This window comes from Tamandua tetradactyla, chromosome 19, assembly GCF_023851605.1.
Source record: "Tamandua tetradactyla isolate mTamTet1 chromosome 19, mTamTet1.pri, whole genome shotgun sequence".
Classification (NCBI taxonomy): Eukaryota; Metazoa; Chordata; class Mammalia; order Pilosa; family Myrmecophagidae; genus Tamandua; species Tamandua tetradactyla.
The window spans coordinates 67022388-67042580 of NC_135345.1; the positions used below are offsets into that span (position 1 = coordinate 67022388).

A 20193-nucleotide genomic window follows, 5' to 3' on the forward strand; every position below is an offset into this window, starting at 1 on the left:
GACTCTTCCAACCTCCATCCCACTGTACCCCAAGTTTTGTCTTGTAGCTCAACTAGCTGGGTGGACTAAGGCAATACAACCTGCGGATGTTAAATCTGTAATATCAGCCAGGTTACCTGCCATAGGATTCAATTCCCAACACTTATTTCCTTGTTTCCTTACGTTCCTTTCTGGCTTTTCTTTCTTCCCCCTTGTTCCCATTCAGCCTTATTCCCCCAAAAGCTTCATTCCTTCCCGTCCACTCACCAAGAGTGACTCCCTTTCATCTCCCTATAATCTCCTCCCCCATGACATGAGGGGAAACTTCTTGAAATATAACAGAAACATGCAAGAATTGAATTATCAATATTACTACTAAATCTCTTTAAATACAAAACAAGATGTCCCCTTCAATGAAATGGGACACTTAATAAAAGGACCCCCAATCCTATTATGATCCTCCTGGCTTCTACTTCTAAACTAACAGAATGAATTTACAGTTGGAATCTAATATAAGGACTACCACTTCAGAAAACACGTTTTCAACTTAATTCTATTAAGAAGGTTTAGACATGGGAGAATATATATATATATATATATACACACACACATATACATATACATTTTTTAAAATCAGGGTTTAAAATAAACTGAGATTAAACAGAGAGAAAGTTCATGGAGGGGGACAGACTGTCTCCATCTGCCCTCCTTTCGCACCATTCTCTGGGAGCTGGCAGCACTCAGAAACTAGCTCATTGCCTTCTTCTACAGGCTGAACTCCTGCAAGTCACGGGGACACACGACTCTACCGCAGCTGCTTCATCTTTCCAGACAAGGGGGTAGGGTTCTCCGCGCTTTCGTAGTGGAGCTGATCCCTCATTCATAGCTCTGGTAGGGATTTGAGGTGCTGCCCTCGCCCCAAAGCAGGTCAAATGCACCTTCGAGCTGAGACCTGAGTGCAATCCGGGTGTGAGAGAAGAGAGACCACGGTGGTAGGGGATCCAGAGGCCAAGGGCTACGGGCCGAGAAGCCAGCTGGCCAAGGAGCTGCGCGCCGCCGGAAGAGAGGCGAATGCCACACAGGTGTCGCTCTCTCTCGCAGAGGAGGTGGGGACAGCCTCCCGTGGCCAGAGCGCAGGATTGGGGGTGGGGAACGTGGATTGAGACTCCAGCATCCCGAGCGCGACTTTTCACTCTCCAAAACCCAGGGAGACATTGCCCCGTGGGATCCAGCAAGAACTTCCTAAAGGAGGCACTTCCTCCCCGAGTCTCACCTGTACCCTGGCATCCCACCTTCCCGCCTTCTGCAGAGCAGAAGCCCGTATGTGATCAAGAGCCTCCCAAAGAGAAGGACAACCAAGAGTGTGGGCACGCCTGCTGTTCCCCGCCATACCCCTCCCTTGAGAAATAAACGCTCTTGCCACCAACCACAGAACAGCAGCTGCCGATGCCCTAAATAACAGATCTCAGCAGGCACTTGCCCCCAAAATAAAAACATCCAGCCAGCTCCCAACGTTTCCCATCACAAGACTCAAATAACGGTTTCTAAAAGCCCCACTGCTCCCGAGATCCTTGCTTGTTCTCCCCACTCCTTCAGGCCCGAAATGTCACATCCCCTCGCGCTTCCAGTGAGACCCAGCCGCACCCAACGTTCCCGCGCGGGGCTCAGACCCCTCTCTCTCACAGGCCCTCCAACTTCCAGTCCCCCAATCAGCCTCTGTCCACACGCAGCTTCTTCGCCCAGAACTCCGCAGCTTATGCCAGACAATGCAGCCAGAAACCGCAGAGAGCGAGCGAAAAGGCCAGAAAAGCGGATGACAAATATTAATTCGACCTGAGGGATCGGCTTTAGTCCCCTGCAGCAGGGTCCAGCGTGTCGCGATCGCACTTCCAGGCCCCGCCTCGCCCCTCCGCCCTAGGTCGCCGCGGTCACCACCCTCACCTCCCTACCTTCGTTGCTGGGGCTGGCCAGGAGCGTCTGGAGCGCGGCGCACAGGAGAAGGCAAGTCCAGAGCGGCTCCCTGCGAGGTGCGGAATAGCAACCGGCCAGAGATGCAGGGGTGCCGGGGGAGTCGCCGCAGCCGCCCGGGGATCGCCGGTGTCCGGCACCCCGGGGCCGCGAGCCCCGCATCTTCTCCTCTCCGCCCCCCTCCGCCTCCAGCCGCTGCTGCCCTGAGCGACTCAGTCCACGTTTCGGGCCTTGGAGAGAGGAGAGGGACCCGAGATTCCTCCCAGACCCTCGTCGGTCCTTCGCCTCCGGCACGCGGCTCCTCCAAATGCGGGAAGCACAGATCCGCTGAAACAGCTGAAGTTTGCTTCTGACTCTTCTCACTCTTCCTTCCAGTGGGGTTAAATAAAATGCTAGTCCTTGTTGCTAGCGCAGTTCTGGACTGGACTCCAGGGTGTCGAGAAGGTCCCGCGTCCTGTTCCTTTATCTCTTCAGATTTGGGGGGAACTGGGTTTTTTTTTTTTTTTTTTAAATGCCGCAAGGTAAAACAGTGATTCCTTTTCAGACTTCAGGGCTGAAATGGACGAAGGTAAGGAAGACAAGTCATCTTAAGTCCAGACGAAACTCCCGGTAAAAAGAGGAGAAAAGGGAGTGTGGCTAAGGATAAAGAAAGAAGAGTAGAGAAAATTCGAGGAGAAGCAAGACAGAGAAAAATATCTAGAGAGTTCAGAGAGGCTTGCGGGGAGAATTAGCTGCGGGCTGAGCGCTGACGAGGGGCAGGTACTGACGGCGGCCGGCCGGCGAGAGCGCGGTGAACGACTGCGGCGACCCGGGGCCGCTGCTGTTCCCGCGGCTGGAGGAGGAGGCGGTGTGCGCGCGGCTGGGAAGGCGAGGTGGAAACTGCACCGCCACGGCGCGTTCCTGCTGTGTCTGGAACTCCGTCGTCTCCACTGCCTCCCCGCTCTGCGCCTCCCACCCTCCTTCCCTCCTCCCCGCCCCAGCTCCCCCGCCCTCTGCTGCTCGCAGCCTCGCCAGTGAGAATCTACTGTAAGTGCGAGTTGCTTAGACGAAGTCACACACCCACGGAGGGAAGTGATCTGGAGGCTGCCGTGGTGAGTGTTGCCTAGCGGTCTCCGGGAAAGGCGCGTCTTCCTCCCGGATAATTAGGGCGAAGAATCCTCCTGACGACGCCTGCGAGGATCCAGGTTCCCGGGAGGCGGAAGGGAAATTAGTCCTGACTTTGCCGGCAGCCCTTAAGAAGCGAGTCTCTTGGTTTGGCACACTGCCTGCTGCCCATCACAGGCTTGTGGCATCAACAACCTCGTCGTCACATAACCGCGCATTCGCAGGCTCTGCTGGTCCGTGGCTAGTTTCTTAAACACCCATATCGCTCAACGCTACCGCTGGTTCTTTATTTTCTTGCAGTACTTCTGCACTTCTGCGGCTAGAATGGAATAATTACTCAAAATATTCTTCAGAAACACATTGTAGAATAAAGAAATATAAAGGTGGTAGCTATGTTTGCGATTTCAGGGAGTGAGAATTTGGCTGAGATTTATTTTATGCTACATAATTTAAGATGTGATGATTTAATTCATTAATTTTACTGATAGAATGTTTTAGTAGTTTATAAATTATAGGATACGCAGATAAAAGCAATTAATTTCAGCAAAATTAATATGGGCCAAATACTTTCGTTTTTTTTTTTTTTACATTTAAGTATTTTAATTGCTTGTGTTCTGTACTGAGAGACAAATAGCTAAGAAAAAAGTTAAAACGATTAACGTTTTGTGCTTCACCTCTACAATGTCGTCATCTGTTTTATTTATTTACCTTAATTTTCTCATTCATATTTTCAAAGAGATATATCTGAAGGTAGTTTAACAGATTGGTGCCAAAAAAAAAAAAAAAAGAGAGAAACTGAAAAGAAAGCATCTACTAAAAAACGTGTGATTTTACAAGCAAGGCATCTCATTAATTTTGTTATATAGCAACCACCATAAAGATTGGATTTGCATTTACACCTAATAAGGTGGGTCTGCACCAGCCTTTTGGGTCTGCACCAGCCTTGATGTCTTGAGCTTGTTTCTCTTCACAATACATTTCTCATAATCTTTAGCTGATGATATATTTTTTTTTGTTTATATTTGTGGGGAAAAAAAGAATAAAGTAGCAGAATTGCAATTTTGGAAAGAAGTAGAAGTTCATCTTTGATTTTTTTCCTAAAATGTTTTGGCATCAGAAGTCTGAAAGAAGCTTCCTTCTTTTATAATTTGCTTCAAATGCATGAAGCACATATAAAGGAATAGCAGTGAATCAGTGTTTCTTTTTGGCAAAAAGCTTCACAGTAAGATGGAAAGTTAATTTTTTTGTTTCTATTTGAAAACCATTCAAAATGTTACTCCTTCCCTCTAATACACACATTTATGGCCGAGTTATTTAAAAATAACTAAACATAATACAGATTAAATTACATAAAGCCTAGGGACACATAATGAAATTAATGCAAGTCACAGATGGTTAAATGGGGCTTTGAGCTCATTGCTTTTCTTCTATAGGTCTTAATATCTTCATCAATAAAATGAAGGTTTTGAAGCAGATGATATTTAAGCCCCCCCTCCTTCATTTTCTATGCATTTCTCTGCCACCACCCTTTATTTATTTCCAGTTGTTTCCTGTTAGTACAAAATAACCAACTCCTTTTAGCCTTGCATTTAAAGCCTTCCACTACAAAGGGCATGAACAAATTTTATGTTCACTAAAATTTTAAACTCAATATTCCCCCAAATCCACACACACTTATATTGTTCCCATCTAAATCTAGCAAACACCATTCAAGGCTGACCCTTTCTTTTCCCAGCAATAAGTGACATGTTCCTGTTTCTCAAAGTATCCATAGCTTGTGATTTATGCCATGCAACACAATGGCAGTACATAATGAATGAAAAATGAAAAACTGGAACAAGTTGCCTAATAACTATAAGTATATATATTGAGACAAACACTCAATTAAACTCAGGTATGTCAAACAGAATTTGGAACACTGGTCATTGTGGTGGATAACTGTGTGACCCCGTATCAAAGATTGCTAATTCCTTGAGTGACTGAGAATAGTAAATGCAAAATCCTCTGTAGTTACCACCTTAAATAACAGCCATCTTTCACATACTTGTTTAATGAGTATTTATTATGCAACATTGAAGGAGTGAATAACTGGAAAATGAACCCCCAATGAAAGCAATGAAAGTTAATCTTTGGCTTAATGACAGTTAATCAAAGAAGGTAATGGGAGGCATTTGGGTTGTGCTTCAAGTTCAACGAAGATCTTATATTTGGCCATTTGTTGATTTTGTGGCATGTGAATGTTCTTAGCATACATACAGTGCACCATGGCATTACATGAAAACAAGACTTGCCTTTTTCCTTCATACTTACTGTCTTCCACATGAAAATGCTATTTCAGCAATACTGATTTGGGTGTCCTATTGCTTGCCTCTCTCATTGTTTGGGATAGATGCTGGGGCCTCAAAAGAGCGAAGTGGCTGTTTTTTCTCCCTAGATCTTTGCCTGGATCTGTTTTTGGTACTAAGCTTCCATGAAGAAAATATACTGAGCCATCTAGGTAAGGTAATATGAAAAGTGTACTAATTTGTAAAGGATTTTAATATGAATAAGTTCAATACATTAATCAACCTAAATATTTCCTCATCACATTCAAAATAGAACATCCAAAACAATAATAATAGGAAGACTTGCTTGCATTTACTGAGGCTTGCTATGTGAAAGGCATTATGTGATGGTTTTACATTAATTATTTGATGCTGACCCTTCATGTAATTATTACTCCCATGTTAATGATGAGAAAACTGAGGAAATGAGATTAAGTGACCTGAGTGGTCTCACAGCTGGTAAGGCACGGAGACTTTAACCCATGGTGCGGACTCCATTTGAGAAAATTATAGCATAGCAGAAGTAAAAGATGAATTTGGTCAATAAAAAGAAAAGAGGATCACCCAAAAAGTCTGCATTAAAAGGAACAGTTCATAGATAAAGCATTCCAATTTTCAGGTTCATTTGAACGCAAATGCAATTAAACAAATAATGTGATACAGGTCAGATAAATGAATAGGAGAAAGCAAGAAAGCAAGGATCCTCAAGTAAGCAATATTTGAAGAAAAAGATTTCCTTATGTTAAACAAAAGCATGCACGTTGTTTGTGTGCAATGGCAGTGGTGTACTAACTCAAAAAAATAACAAGAATTGAATTCTGCAGATGGAAAATATTAGTGGAAGTGGATGCCATGATGTCAGTGCATCGTATGATAGAAAATATAAGCAACAGTCTTTGAAAACATAATCAGAATAAAGCACAATAAGCCAAATAGCACCTTTCCTTAAATAATTATATCATCCTAATAATATGTTGCATAAATATTAGCTGCATAGTCTCTTGGGGAAATATAGGGGGAAGAAGCAATGCAGAACTTTAACTCATGGCAGATGTAATAATATTGGCAAGACATTGTATCTTAAGTTAATTTTTCAGGCCCACGATTTACTGAAGAGAATAGGTGTAGAGTGTTGTTAATTTTTACCACAGAAATCAAAATATTTGATCCCAAAAGTAAATGTTGACGAAAATATAATTAAGCAATCAATAACCCTTGAAGTTCAAACCCAAGATAATATCAAGATCTTCGTTATATATACATTTTAATTTAACATAAAACGAAATATTTTGTTTTATTTTTGTTCAGCATTTTTAAAACTTCTTTTCTGAAGCCCTAGAACCTTTTTTTCCTACATTTCTACCTATTCATGTTAATTTAATTTTATTTAAATGTAATTGGTTTTCAGTTGGTTGTTTAATTTTAAAAATACTGAATTAGTATCATTTTAATAAATTAATGAGGATTTAAATGTATAAATTAATTTATTGGTTAGCAGTGTATTATAATATTCATCAGAAACTTCACTTATCATATATGTTCATATCAAAATCAGCACACAATTTTTCTCTTTTCTATGAAAATTGAGGACAGAATAAAATCTTTGTATTATCCATGATTGTTAACAGATGGTTTTGTAGTAAAAAGGGACACAATGTTCAAATTAACTGCATTGAACCCCCCAATGCAATACATCAGAATTTTGTTGCTGTTGGTAATTTGTTCTTTAATTATTCCTAAATTCATATTCTAGGATTGCCAGTATAGCAGCATGGTATGAGGCAAAGGCAACTGCAGCTTATGAAGAACCCAGTTCTTTGGTTATTATCTGTCTTCAGAAGTTTGAACAACTTACATTGTATGAAGTAAGTTGAAATGATAAGGGCACTCAAAGCTAAGAAGCAAGAAAAATGTATACAAAAAAGTCAGAAGATTGAGGTGACACTACTGTGAGAGTAACTTTCACCTAAAAGTTCACCCTTCTAACACATCTTCTGGACTCCAGAAGTATTTGTTAATTTGTGAAAATAAGTTGTAATGTTTTCCACATTTAGCCAGCAGTTTCTTTTTATTAAATTCAATTCACCTAATGGCTTGAAATTCATAAGTAATTCACTCACACAAGAATATATTTTATAAATAATATAGCTAGCTAGAATTTGCTTAGGGGAAAATTTGCTCAGTGATGTAATTCAAAAAGGGGCACACGTGCAACCAAGTTTTTGACACCACAGTTGCTTGTTCTTGGAACAGGCTTCTAGGTGTAATTTAGCATTAATAATCTCCTGCCCTGTCACACTCTACTGGTGGGAAATTAATCCGAACATCTTTTGTATGGTAGATTCACAATATCACCGAGTATCTTTAAAAAATTGGTATTTTTAGATCTAGCAATTTCTCTTAAAGTTTAAGAAAATAAATAAAGATGGACCTAATGATTAAACATAAATGTTCTTTTTGTTGTTGTTATTGTTTTGCATGGGCAGGCACCGGGAATCAAACCCAGGTCTCCGGCATGGCAGGCAAGAATTCTGCTGACTGAGCCACCATGGCCCACCCAAAGTTATTTTTAATGTAGAAAATGTGAAATATTCTAATGTCAATAAGAAGTGTTATCTTCTTTTTATCTTGGTCCTATGTTTATCTTGGTTCTGTGTTTAATGGTCTCTCATAGGCCAAAATCAAGGTTTTACATAGAACTATAGTCATTTCAAGGCTCAAGTGGTAAAGTACCTGCTTCCAAGCTCACTTACTTTTTTGTTATTAGTTCCTTGCAGATTCTTAGTCAGACACCTTCAGTTCCTTGTCACACAGGCCTCTTCAACATTACATCTTTGTGCAGGTTTGAAGCTCTTATGTACTCCAGAAAAGCCATGTTATTTTAATCCAGTCTTGTGGGGGCAGACTTCTTGTTGGGTGGGACATTTTGATTAGGTTCTTTTTATGAAGATGTGACTGCACTCATTCAAGGTGGGCCTTACTCCTTTTCCTGGAGCCCTGTATGGAGAAAATAAAACCAGAAACGAATAGGAGCCGAGAAGCTACCAAGAGTTCAGAGGTTTGGAGTTGGACAGAAGAAGCTCAGAGAGGAGGCCACTGGAACCAGGAGCTGAAAGCAACAAAACCTGGGAGCAAAGGTCAAGCAGACATCTTCAAATGCGTTCTCAAGTTTCAAAGAAACCCCAGATGTGATGGGCCCTTCTTGAGTGAAGGTATCCTCCTTTTGATGTCTTAATTTGGATATTTTCATGGCCTTAGAACTGTAAAGTTGTAACCTAATAAATCCCCTTTGTAAAAGTAAATTCATTTCTGATATATTGCTTTCCTGCAGCATTAGCAAACCTAAACAATCTTGTTTCGTTGAAATGAACATACTGAGAAGGCAAAAGAGAGGAGAGGAAGAGAAACAAAAATAAATGATTTTTTTTCAGCCTAATTTCAGAAGTGATTTACTCTGTCACCTTTGTTCCTTCAGTTTGTTAGAAGAAAGTTATCAGCGCAGCCCACACTCAAGAAGAGAAGATTACACAAAGATATCAATACCAGGAGGTGAGATCAATGGGGACATAATATCTACCACATATAGCATTCTTGTACTGAACTCCATGACTGTCAGTTTTCCTTTACCACACAGCTTTCAATCCATGAAAAAGGAAAAGTGCATAACAATGGAAAGCAGAAAAAAGAGCCCTGAGGAATTAAATACATGAAAGAAATAAAAGACCACATATAAATGGTTTGATTAAAATAAAGAGCGAAAAGGCAAAAACCTGGGATCCCGAAGACTTTATCAACAGGTCAAACATCCTAAAATAATAATTCCAAAGGAGAGAAAGAATAATGGAAGAAATAAAATCATTAAATAAAGTAAAATTTCAAAAAAATGAAGGGCATGAATTTGCATATTAAAATCCCACAGCCCATATCAAATGCTTGGTAAAATGGATAAAAATAAACACACCAACACACATCAGCAAGGCATTTCAGTAAAATGGTGAAAAAGAGAAGATAATATTAATTTTAGAGAGAGAAAAAAATTGCAAAATGAAATAGGCTTATAAAAAGAGTCAGGAGTCCGATTGCTTTGAATATGTCAAAAGCAGCACTTTTGTAAACTAAAAACAATAGAGAAATATCATCACATTTCTGAAGAAAAAGTATTTTCAACTTTAAATTTCATACCCACCTGAACTTTCAATCTGTATGAGGATTGAGTATATTCAATCAACATATCAAAATCCTAAAATAATGATGCCAAGTAAATGAAAAAAATTTAAAAAAATGAAGGGTGTGCATTGCATATTAAGCTGCTACTGGAATATGGCCAAGGATGATTCCAAATGGGATCTGTGGGCCAGCCATGGACAGGCCAATCTGTTCTGACTGAAGAAATATGGATAAAATTGATAGAATACTGGGTATCTTTATGTAAGGAAAGGAGTTTCATATTATTGGTAACAAATTTGGGTTTATTTTACTAATAGGCACATAGGAAGGTATTGAAATGAATACCAAAGAAATCCAATTATTCAGGAAAGATAAAGTGTTTTAAGGAAAGGACAAATAATCATATGACACCTCTTGACTCAGCTACCATACCGTTTACACAGTAATAACAATATAAATAGTAAATGTAGCTCTCTCTAATAAACATTTTGATAAATAGGAGTGATCGAAGATGGGACAGACCAGATGTAGCAAGAATTATGAAAGAGCATGATTGATTGAATTTATATGGATTGAAAAATCAATAGATAACACATAAAGATGAAACAGTCAAAATGCTGAAGTGTGTACATGTAATTTAGAGATATAGAGGTATACACAAAAATTATCAGCTTAAAGAGTCTAAAATGTTTGATTTGGAATTTGGATATGGGAAAAAATATCAAGGGCAAGACAATAGACCACTGTTTTACCAAGAAACCTGTAGAACTGTGTGAATCTTTAAATTATAGTCATGTGTAAATTGATTAAAATAAAAGCTAGAACAAAAATTCTTGTAGTCTGTTGTGTGTGGTTTTAAATCTTTCACAAATATTTAACATGTTATTATGTAAAATTTTTCTATTTGATTTCAACTTTTGTACATGTTTGTAAACATGCTTCTATTTCAGTTTTTCATGGAGCCTTACAGTATTCTGATACATAGCTTAATGGCAATTTTACTATCCATTCTTCCACTTTTAGCAATGTAATGCGGACTCCCGTACATGCCTGGTGAATTTCTCTGGGCTTACATACTTAGAAATGGAATTGAGGATTTAAACACGGGCATTTAAATTTTAAATAGGTAATGCCAATTTGCTAAAAATCTTTACCTCTTAATAAATATTCCATGTCTAAAAAGAGATGAATATAATATTGCCTCCACTCCACTCCCAAAGGTATAAGAAGTAGTTTTTCTTCAAAAAAAGAATTCTCAGTAAACTGTTCGTTTTGTTATGTCACATTTCTATACTGCCTTTTCTCTAAAGATTCCTGGGGTTTCGGGATGTTTTTTTTTTTTTTACAGTTTTTTTTTTTCTATGCAACAATAAGTACAGGAAGATGGCAAGGGAAAGTCAATAGAGGTTTAATAGAAAAATGATTGCAATTCAAAAATGTCATACCCAGAAAAGATACTGCTCGTATGTGAGAGAAACATTCAGAGCTCTGTATAGTTTCAAAAGAATAACATCTAAATTTATTTTCTTCAAAAAAATTTCCAGAAGAATTTTTTCGTATCATCATGGAATGAACAAAATATCAGCTCAGGAAGAGTTATTAATATTCAACAGCCAAAACCATAGATAAATGTATATAAAAACACTAAAATATATATAATCTATATGAAGGGCCAAATGCTAATGAATGTAAATAGCTTTTGTAATTATGACTCCAAATAGAGTGCTGCAGTGCAAAATGATCTTGACATATAACTATTTCTTTAAATATAGGATTTGTTATCTCAAGAGAAATTAATTATGGACCATGTGCTAAGGAAGCAATGTAAAGAAAGTCTAAAATTAAATAGATTCATTTAATATTGCTATAACTGTAGTTTTTTTCAAACTTGTCAAAGATCTTTAAGTAGTTGAATTGAAAGCAATACCTATTTTTTTTTTTTTTTTTTTGACATGGGCCGGCACCGGGAATCGAACCCGGGTCTCTGGCATGGCGGGTGAGAACCATGCCACTGAGCCACTGTTGTCCACCCAGTACCTATTTTCTTAAGTCACTGCAGAAGGAAATAAGTAAAAGGAGTGATAGAACGATAAGGAAACAAACAAACAAAAAAGCTTAAAATAAAATAATGCATTTGGCCAACTATAATATTTTGGTTATAAATTGAACAGCTTAAATTCCTCGATTAAACGTTCACATGCTCAAGCTGAATAACAAGTAAAAACTTTTTAACATTATTGTGTCATGGAGAACTTGCTTATATAATTTCCTTTAAAATAAAACCAGAAATCATAGAGGGAAAATTTTAAAACTTGATGTTAAGAGGTGGCATGTAATATGCTTTTAATATCTCTGCCTTTGGAATTCCTTTTCATTCTGTTTTGATCTGTTCAATTATCAGGTCTTATTGTACTTATTGTTCCAGCAGAACAACACTTTAAAAAATGAATACTCTCTCCCTCTGCATTTTTGTATTACTCCCAAACTGGCATTTACCACATTGTATTATGATTGGTGATACTAATGTCTCCTTTCTTACTACATATTTACTTGATGTGAAAACTTGTTGTATGGCTCAGCAGGCAGAATTCTCACCTGCCATGCTGGAGACCTAGGTTCTATTCCCAGTGCCTGCCCAAGCCAACAAATAAACAAACAAAAAAACAACAAAAAGCATGTTGTTATTTTTTTTTGTCATTGACTATAAAATGTACATAAAAATCTGTGATGTATATATGCAAACCATACTTAGAACTAAGTTAAACTGATTATCTTCTTATGCTTTCAGCCTATTCAGAGGTAAGAACTTTTCATAAATTATCACACTTTGTGATTTTGAGATAATCATTCAAAATCACCATTGCGTCTAATTCCTACATCCTTGAATGTTGTTAGAAGTGTTTTTAGTATCTTAGATCATGGTATATTAGACTGAAAAATGCTGAGAATCAAATGCTGACTGTTGAAAGTACCTTTGCATTTGAAAGGCATAAAGATTTTCAATCTAGAAACACAAATGTATGTTAAAATGATTTATGCACATGCATATATAGGCGCTTTCTTTCCCTATTCTCTGCTGTTTCTGATGTTCTGACTAAACATACTTCAAAGATTGCATTTTGGAATAGTTGCAAACTTGGGAAGATAAAATTTGAAGAAAATCGTTTTCTATTTAGCACTCTTAATGAAACCATAAAAGTCACTAATGTTATTAAGAATTAAATCTTGATTAGGATTTGAATTTGGGTATATGTTGGGTTTTTTTTTTTTTTTTGCGTGTGCATGTGTTTAATGTTTTTCCTTCTAGCTTGAGCAAAAATTTCAGATGCTGTGCTGGGTTGAATCTGTTATGTACCTCATAAAAGACAATGCCCTTTTAATCTGTTCTTGGTTCTTGTAAGGGCAGACCTATTATGGGTGGGACATTTTAGATAAACTACTTCAACTGAGAGGTGACCCAGCCATTTAAGGTGCACCTTAATCCTTTACTGGAGTACTTCGTAAAGAGGATAAAAGACAATGAAAGCCCAGAGAGTTTAAAGAGAAAATGCCCTAGAAGAAGCAAGAAGGAGCTGAGGAGCCATTTTGAAACCAGGAGAGAAGGATTAGCAGATGTTACCATGTGCCATCCCTCATATAACACAGAAAACCCAGATGCCAGCAGCCTTTCCTCAGAGAAAGCATGCCACTTGATGCCTTTATTTGGACATTTCCCATGGTCTTAGAACAGTAAATCTGTAACCTAATAAATCCCCGAGGAAGAACCTAGTCCATTTCAGGTATATTGCATTCTGGAAGCTTTAGCAAACCGAAATAGTTGGTATCTTAGGTATCAATTTTAAGTACAAGCCTATATTAAAAGGCAAGTAATAATAATAAAAAAAAAACACAAAACTTTGTTTTAGTTGTGAATCAGTGAAATCAATTCTACGTAACTATTATATTTAACTAAAAGCAGTTAAATTTTAGGAAACAGCATATATTTCAGAAGAATCATGATTTACATTTCTAGTGAAAATATGTATATGCATAAAATTACTTTCAAATTTGCATAAAACTACTGGCAAAATTGCTACAGATGTGTTTGTAACTGTGGCTGAAAAAGGCAAATTTCTGATGAAGATCCATTTTCACAGTTCTTTACCATAGTTATTTACAGAGTTGGATTTGTCATTGTTTTCAAATAAACCTCAACCTCAACCTCAGAACTCAGTCTGGTCACATTTATCTGAACTTGAGAATTGTTCATTAGTGCATACAAATTCATTTATTCATTGAATAAATTTGAGCACTTTCTCAGGTGCTTAGATGTTCTAAGTTGTTTCAATTTTGCTTTGAATTTTATAGCACTTGTTTTGTGTTGTTCCTGTCTGGGTTGCAGTTTTCAGATCTGAAATAAAGAATTCAATTGCAAGATATTTTAGGCATCAATTGATTATATTAAAATACTGATATTTCAAGGCACACATCTTTTAAGAATTGTGTCTTCATAACTTAGTCTTCAGTGAAAGGAAAATATTAATTATTCAGTGTGTTGGCTTGAAGTACATAACTTAATGGTAATGTGATCACTAAGTTTAACATTCACCCAGCCCTACAGACAATGAATAAAAAAAGAAGATAAAGAAAAAAAGAAACACAACTTAAGCGTGAAAACTGTGAAGGAATTGATGAAGATAGCTGTGGCCGACTTGTAAAATCAGTGCTGGTTTATTTCTTTTCTACAGTGTCCTCTGCTTCTTGTAGGGACACCAGATTGAGATAAAGATGCGTTCAGCCCTGGGCTCAAATAGTTTGGAAGTTCTGTTGGAATTCACATTGACAAATAATGTTGCTGGGCAGACTTCTCCTAAATGAAAATTGTATCTAATTACGTATATCTTTCCCAATCTTATACTATTAAAATACATTCCTTAACCTTTTACATACCAATTACCTAAAAATCATAATCACCTAAAAATCATAATTTCATATATACTATTCACACATGTAAGGCAATGTAATTATGTTGTCATAAGCATCACTGGTAATAGACTGTCAATGAACCCCACTGCTTCTCCTCTTTTTCTCATTTAATATCAAAATAATAAAGAAACAATTCTGATTGTATTTCTAAAGAAGCAGTTATTGAGCTACTGTTCTTATCAACAAAGAGACATTTTAATAGTTCTTTCCCTGGACTAGTAGCCTCCAAAGTTTGTTGATAACATACTCCACTATTGATTATTTAGGAACTTTTTCTGACCTCTTGCCATTTCAATTTAGATCATTACTGTTTTTCTCTTGCAATTTGTTCGACAAAAAGATTGAACTTGGGTAATGTATTAGGGTTCTACAGAGAAACATAACCCACAGGATATTGAGAATTGCTGATCAGTGCATACAATTTCATTTATTCATTTCGTTTTTTTCTCAGGTGCTTAGATGTTCTAAGTTGTGTGAATTTTGTTTTTTTCTGCAGAGAAACATAACTGACATGATATAAGGAGCTTAGGGCTTCACAAGTCTGAATTCCACAGGGCAGGCTGCAAGCTGGGAACGCCAATAAAGGTTTCTATGAATTCCCCAGGGAAAACTGGCTGGCTGAAGTAGAGATAGAAATTTGTGTCTCTGAAGGCTGAAACCATCGGTTCTCCCTAGTAGGTCTTCAATATCTGGATGAGCCCTCTGTTTCTGCTGAAGGAAGTCTCTTTTGTTGATTGTATAGATGTAATTCAGCCATTCATACACTCAACTAGCTAATGATTTAAATCCATGAAATACTCTCATATTGACAGAATCAGGTCAATGCTTGCTTGACCAAAGAACTGGCCACCATAACCCAGCCAAGTTGACACATGAAGTTAAACATCACAGGTAATAAATTTCAGTTTTACCACTTTCTGTTGTTTGCTTGTGTTTGGATTATTAAAACTATATTACCTTTAATCCATGTATAATTGGTAAAAATCTTTGTAAGCCTCTTGTCCATTTTGTTTGCATTGAATTAATTAAATCTATAAACTATATGGTGTGTAAGTGCACTTAGTTGTGCACATTCAACTTTAATAAGTAACAAAATGCCAAGGCAAATTAAAGATTATGCATGCTATTGCCACTCTCTCCAGGATTTGGAATTTCTAATCCTTATACAAATATATTACATGCCGTCTGTGACATGTGACACCCATAAGAGGACTAAGCAAAAAACTAGTGTCAGTGAGTGTATTTAATCCTGCCAGGGAGTGTCACTGTCTTGCAGATAGTCTGCTCAGACCAGGTTTTATCAACTGGGGTACGTATATCTTGGGGTTAAAAGACACAAACACATTTTTCATGTTTTTGCTTTTTTTTCATTTTTCATGTTTTGTGTTTCATGAAACACAAATTTCATGACATTTACTTCCATATGTATTCTTTCCTATGATTGATATGCAAGAGAGGGTTCCTGAGTCAAGCAGCAACTCTCTTGCCTCAATTAGGTTTATGCCACTTTATAATGAAGACGAATTTCTCATTCATTCTAAGGCTAATTACAGTGCATTATTCTAGGGTATAAAATTTCCCAGGGTCATACACACACACACACACACAGAGGACAAATTAAATATTAATGTCGAAGTTGAAAAAATGAATGACTCTAATGACTGGAAAACAAGTGCTTTTTCAGGTGGTTTCCAAATCACACCTTTTAAGAAAATTGAAGGAGAACCGAATTGTGCTATATTTGAACAGATTATAAACATGACTTTTTGGCACAAACTCAGAATGGGGTCAAAGTGCTTACTTGCTTGCTTATAACAAAAGTCTTTGTGTTTCTATCTATTAATCTATATGAACTTAGTTTCTTTATTCTCTGTCCAATTTTTAAAGGAATGGAATAGATTCTGAACTCTGAATTATTCTGACAATAAACAATATTCAACCAGGAATATATGATATATGATCTTCTTTGATCAATTGTCTACTATTGTAAATATAGGTCAATCAAGAATAAAGTTTTGAACACTTAAAGCCATATGCTCATAGGAAATTTTAGCAATAATTTTACATTTAAATACATGTTTCTTACTGCAGAGAAACAAAAAAAAAATTTCAACAAAAGACTTAATAACATACACTTCCAAAAATCTACAGAGAAATTGAATTGGAGTTGTGATTTAAAGAAGAAAAGAACACTGTATATTTGTGCATTTATTTCTTTGAAATCTATTATATTAAAGATCAAATTATTGATATTTTGGTGTTATTATTACTGATAGTAAAAGGGTGACATAATCTGCTCCTTTTAAAAGGCCAGCATTTAAAATAGGTGAATTTCAACATTTTTAGCTATTTTTAAATTTTAATACTTTGTTCACCTGGAAACTTTCTTATGGATAAATATTTTTCTAAATTCCTATATGGGGTATAAAACAATACTTTAAAAAAATACTATTATATACAATCAGCCAACATCGTTAATGTTTTTAGATTACAAGATTCAGTCATAAACTGACCATCAGATAATAGCATCCTTGCAGGAGGGAGAGAATAAAAAAGCAGGAAGTAAGAGAAGAAGAAGAAAGGAGGATGAGAACATGAGAAAATGATGGGAGATTTTTAGATTTCTGATGTAAAACTACTAGTTATTTCACTCAAATAGATCTAATTACTGGTACACCTGAATGCAACAAAATACTAATTCTTTATAATGCCTCCTAGATGGGAAGAATTTCTACCTAATTGGTCATGGGCTTGAGGATATCTTCTACGTTAACCTGATTTTTGTTTGATGACATGTAATTGCTTTGTATTACTATTACTACTAATAATATTAATACTACACTGGTTCGTTATTCTTAGGGCATAGGATATTTGATCATTTTTTGTGAGTCATTCTAGGCACAGTCCATAGGTTAAATCCGTAAGGCCATATGTGATTTTAAAGTTTCTAGAAATGTTGAATATCATTAACATTTTAAATAATATTTTTGTATATTTGAAAATCTTGTTTTTATTGATTCTTCCAGGAAGTTCTAGATACCAAAGTGCTATCTCTAACTAAAATCAAGAGGAAAAAACTTTTTACTGTTAGCTCTCTGTTTCTAATTGGTAAGAAAAATGTTTCCAATAAATAAAAATCACACAGATGCATACACATATTGTATTTTAAAATGAGAACATAACGAACCAGCATTATTCACTTAGGGAGCAGGGAGAAAATGAATGATTAAAAATACTATCATTATCCAAATGCCATGGTCTATATTGGTGTGCTGATGAGTGGGCAAGAAATCAGAAAACATGAAAGTTCTTTTCAAAAGGTAAGATTTTCATAAATCTGGAACATTTTGTTATAAAGATTTTGTCCCAATGATATTTACTCAAAAGCATTTTGATAATGATAGTTTTCCTTATTTATTTTAATACAAAGATTAAAATGAGAGGAATAGCATCTAGACTTTGGACATTTTGTGTTTTATTTGTGCTATTGATTTACATATAGTATTAATTCTTTAGTATACATATATATTTATTGGATTGCATCAGTTCTACCTACTTATATCAATGTATGTATATATAGCTTAGACTATACTTTATCTGCTATCAGTCTTCAAAGTCACACAAAAGGACTGCACTTTCCAGTTTTATTTCCAGTGAAATGATTCTTGCACAGTTTACATCTGTTTATTGAATATCAATACGACCTTGCTAATAAGCATTTTTGCATGTCTGGGTCGTGCTTTTCCCATTTTTCCTTATCTGCTGGTTGAATGGAGAGGAACTGAAAGACTTTCAGGCAGGTAAATCCATAACCTGGAAGGTATTGTGCAGAACAGGGTCCCCAGAAAATCCGCCCCACTGTTATATAAGCAAGAAATAAATTAATTAATTTCGAATAACTAGTGAGATTTAGTAGCTTGTTTGCTAAATTATTTAGTCTATCCTCGCTAATGCATCAACTTGGTGCTTTTGACCCATAACTTAATTAAAACAACCTTACCTTAGTTGCTCATCGTTTCAAGCCTTCCTTTTGCTTTTGGACTGCAGACAAGCTAGAAGATATGTGAGTAGAATCGTGCTCCTTTTGACCGTATCTTGAGGCTTCTCTAAGATCTTGCCACAAGTACATTAATATCTTTTATCAATTCAAGATGTTTTCTGATACATTTTTTAAAGGGAAAGTGACTATTTGTGTATTTCCTTAATGTCAGTTACTAACCTCACTTGGAGATATTTAACACTTTATCAGAAATTTATTCCCAGATCACTTTTTCTAAAGAAGCACTCTTTTGACACTTTTATCACCATACCCAGCTTTATTTCTTTTCACAGTTCTTATCACCACTTGACACATATTAAAGGTTTTATGTTTTATTCTCTGCCTCCCTCTTATAGAATGATAAGCTCCATGAAACCAAGCACTTTTGCTACGCTTTGTTCATGATTTTATCCTAATGTTCTGGTACATAGAGTGCTCAATTAATATTGACTGAATGAACGGATGGATGAATGAATTCATATTTCAATTCTAATTCATCAGTCTTTCAGGAGAAATTTGGCATGGAAAATTAACCATATTAAATCTACCAAGTTTCAAAACTATTTATTACATTTTTATGTTATTCATTAATAGATTTACAATTCACAAAGAAAGGTATGATAAACATGAGAGAACAGATAGAAAAAATATATGGGAGCATAACTCTGTCACTAATTACATAGTTGCATAATCTTAATATTTAAATATAAAGGAATTAATTAACTCATGTTTTTGTATTCTTTAAAGTCAAAGGCCATAATTTATTTTTGTCTTGTCACATACGTTTCTGGCAAAGGTGCTTTGAATTCTGATTTAGAAACACTGGCAACTTATTTTAAAATAGTCTATCTGTTCTCCTCTAATTAAATGTGTGAGACACAGAAATAGAACATTGTGTTATGGAACAGATGCTGTAGCAATGGTGAGTTTATAAGAGGATGCTCATGACAGATGCCACCTTACAGCATTAGCCAATAAAAAAAATATGGGTAGTACTATTTACAATTACTCGAAATGAGCTGGGCTGTGGGCAGCCCTGAATACACAGTCTCACTCTCATATACTGTAAATGACCATGCATTATGGATATAATAAATATTCCAAGTTAATTTAAAAGGAAGTAAAAACAAATTTATTTTAAGGCAGACAACGTGAATCACCTCTGTAGGCTTTATTTTAAGAAAGTGCTTTATCCTCTATGGCAAGAAGAGAGAAACCAAAGACAAAAAATTTTCTGTAAACAGAGTTCATTGAAAATATTTAAATAACTTAGAAAATTAAAACAAGCATAGATTTTTCAGGAGACAAAAACATTATTATAGTGATAAACATATTTAATAGGATTGTTTCCTCTTTTTATGCAACCAACTAACAAGTGTACAAAATTGAAATTCTATTAAAATAAATTGGAGGGAAACTCTCATTTATTTTATTACAGAATTATTTTCTCTATCTCTAAAAATAAACAAGTTTAGCAATAAGGACTTATAAATGTTTTCTTTTGCATAGAGTTTTAATATAATGGCATTTATTGCAAGATAAGTTTGATCTACGTATGCAAAATGATAAAATAAAAAAATCAATGTATTTTGCTCACATGTTTCTGTTGAACTTCAATTTGACATTTTTACTCCTACTATTGATTAT

The 20193-nt window shown here is 36.2% G+C and overlaps 1 protein-coding gene across 11 annotated transcripts in view; it reads right to left on the reverse strand.

Annotated features, from left to right (window-relative positions):
* Window positions 1-2337, reverse strand: part of EPHA5 (EPH receptor A5) — a 363905-nt gene extending 361568 nt beyond the window's left edge. For 9 of the 11 annotated variants that reach the window (XM_077136999.1, XM_077137003.1, XM_077136997.1 and 6 more), the window contains exon 1: window positions 1929-2212. In XM_077136999.1, coding sequence (XP_076993114.1) covers window positions 1929-2109 — 181 coding nt within the window. In that variant the 5' untranslated portion in view covers window positions 2110-2212. Of the gene's footprint in view, window positions 1-1812; window positions 1856-1928 lie in introns of those variants that run through there. The other 2 variants (XM_077136996.1, XM_077136995.1) reach the window with 2 other exon arrangements.
* Between the last annotated feature and the right edge of the window lie 17856 nt (window positions 2338-20193).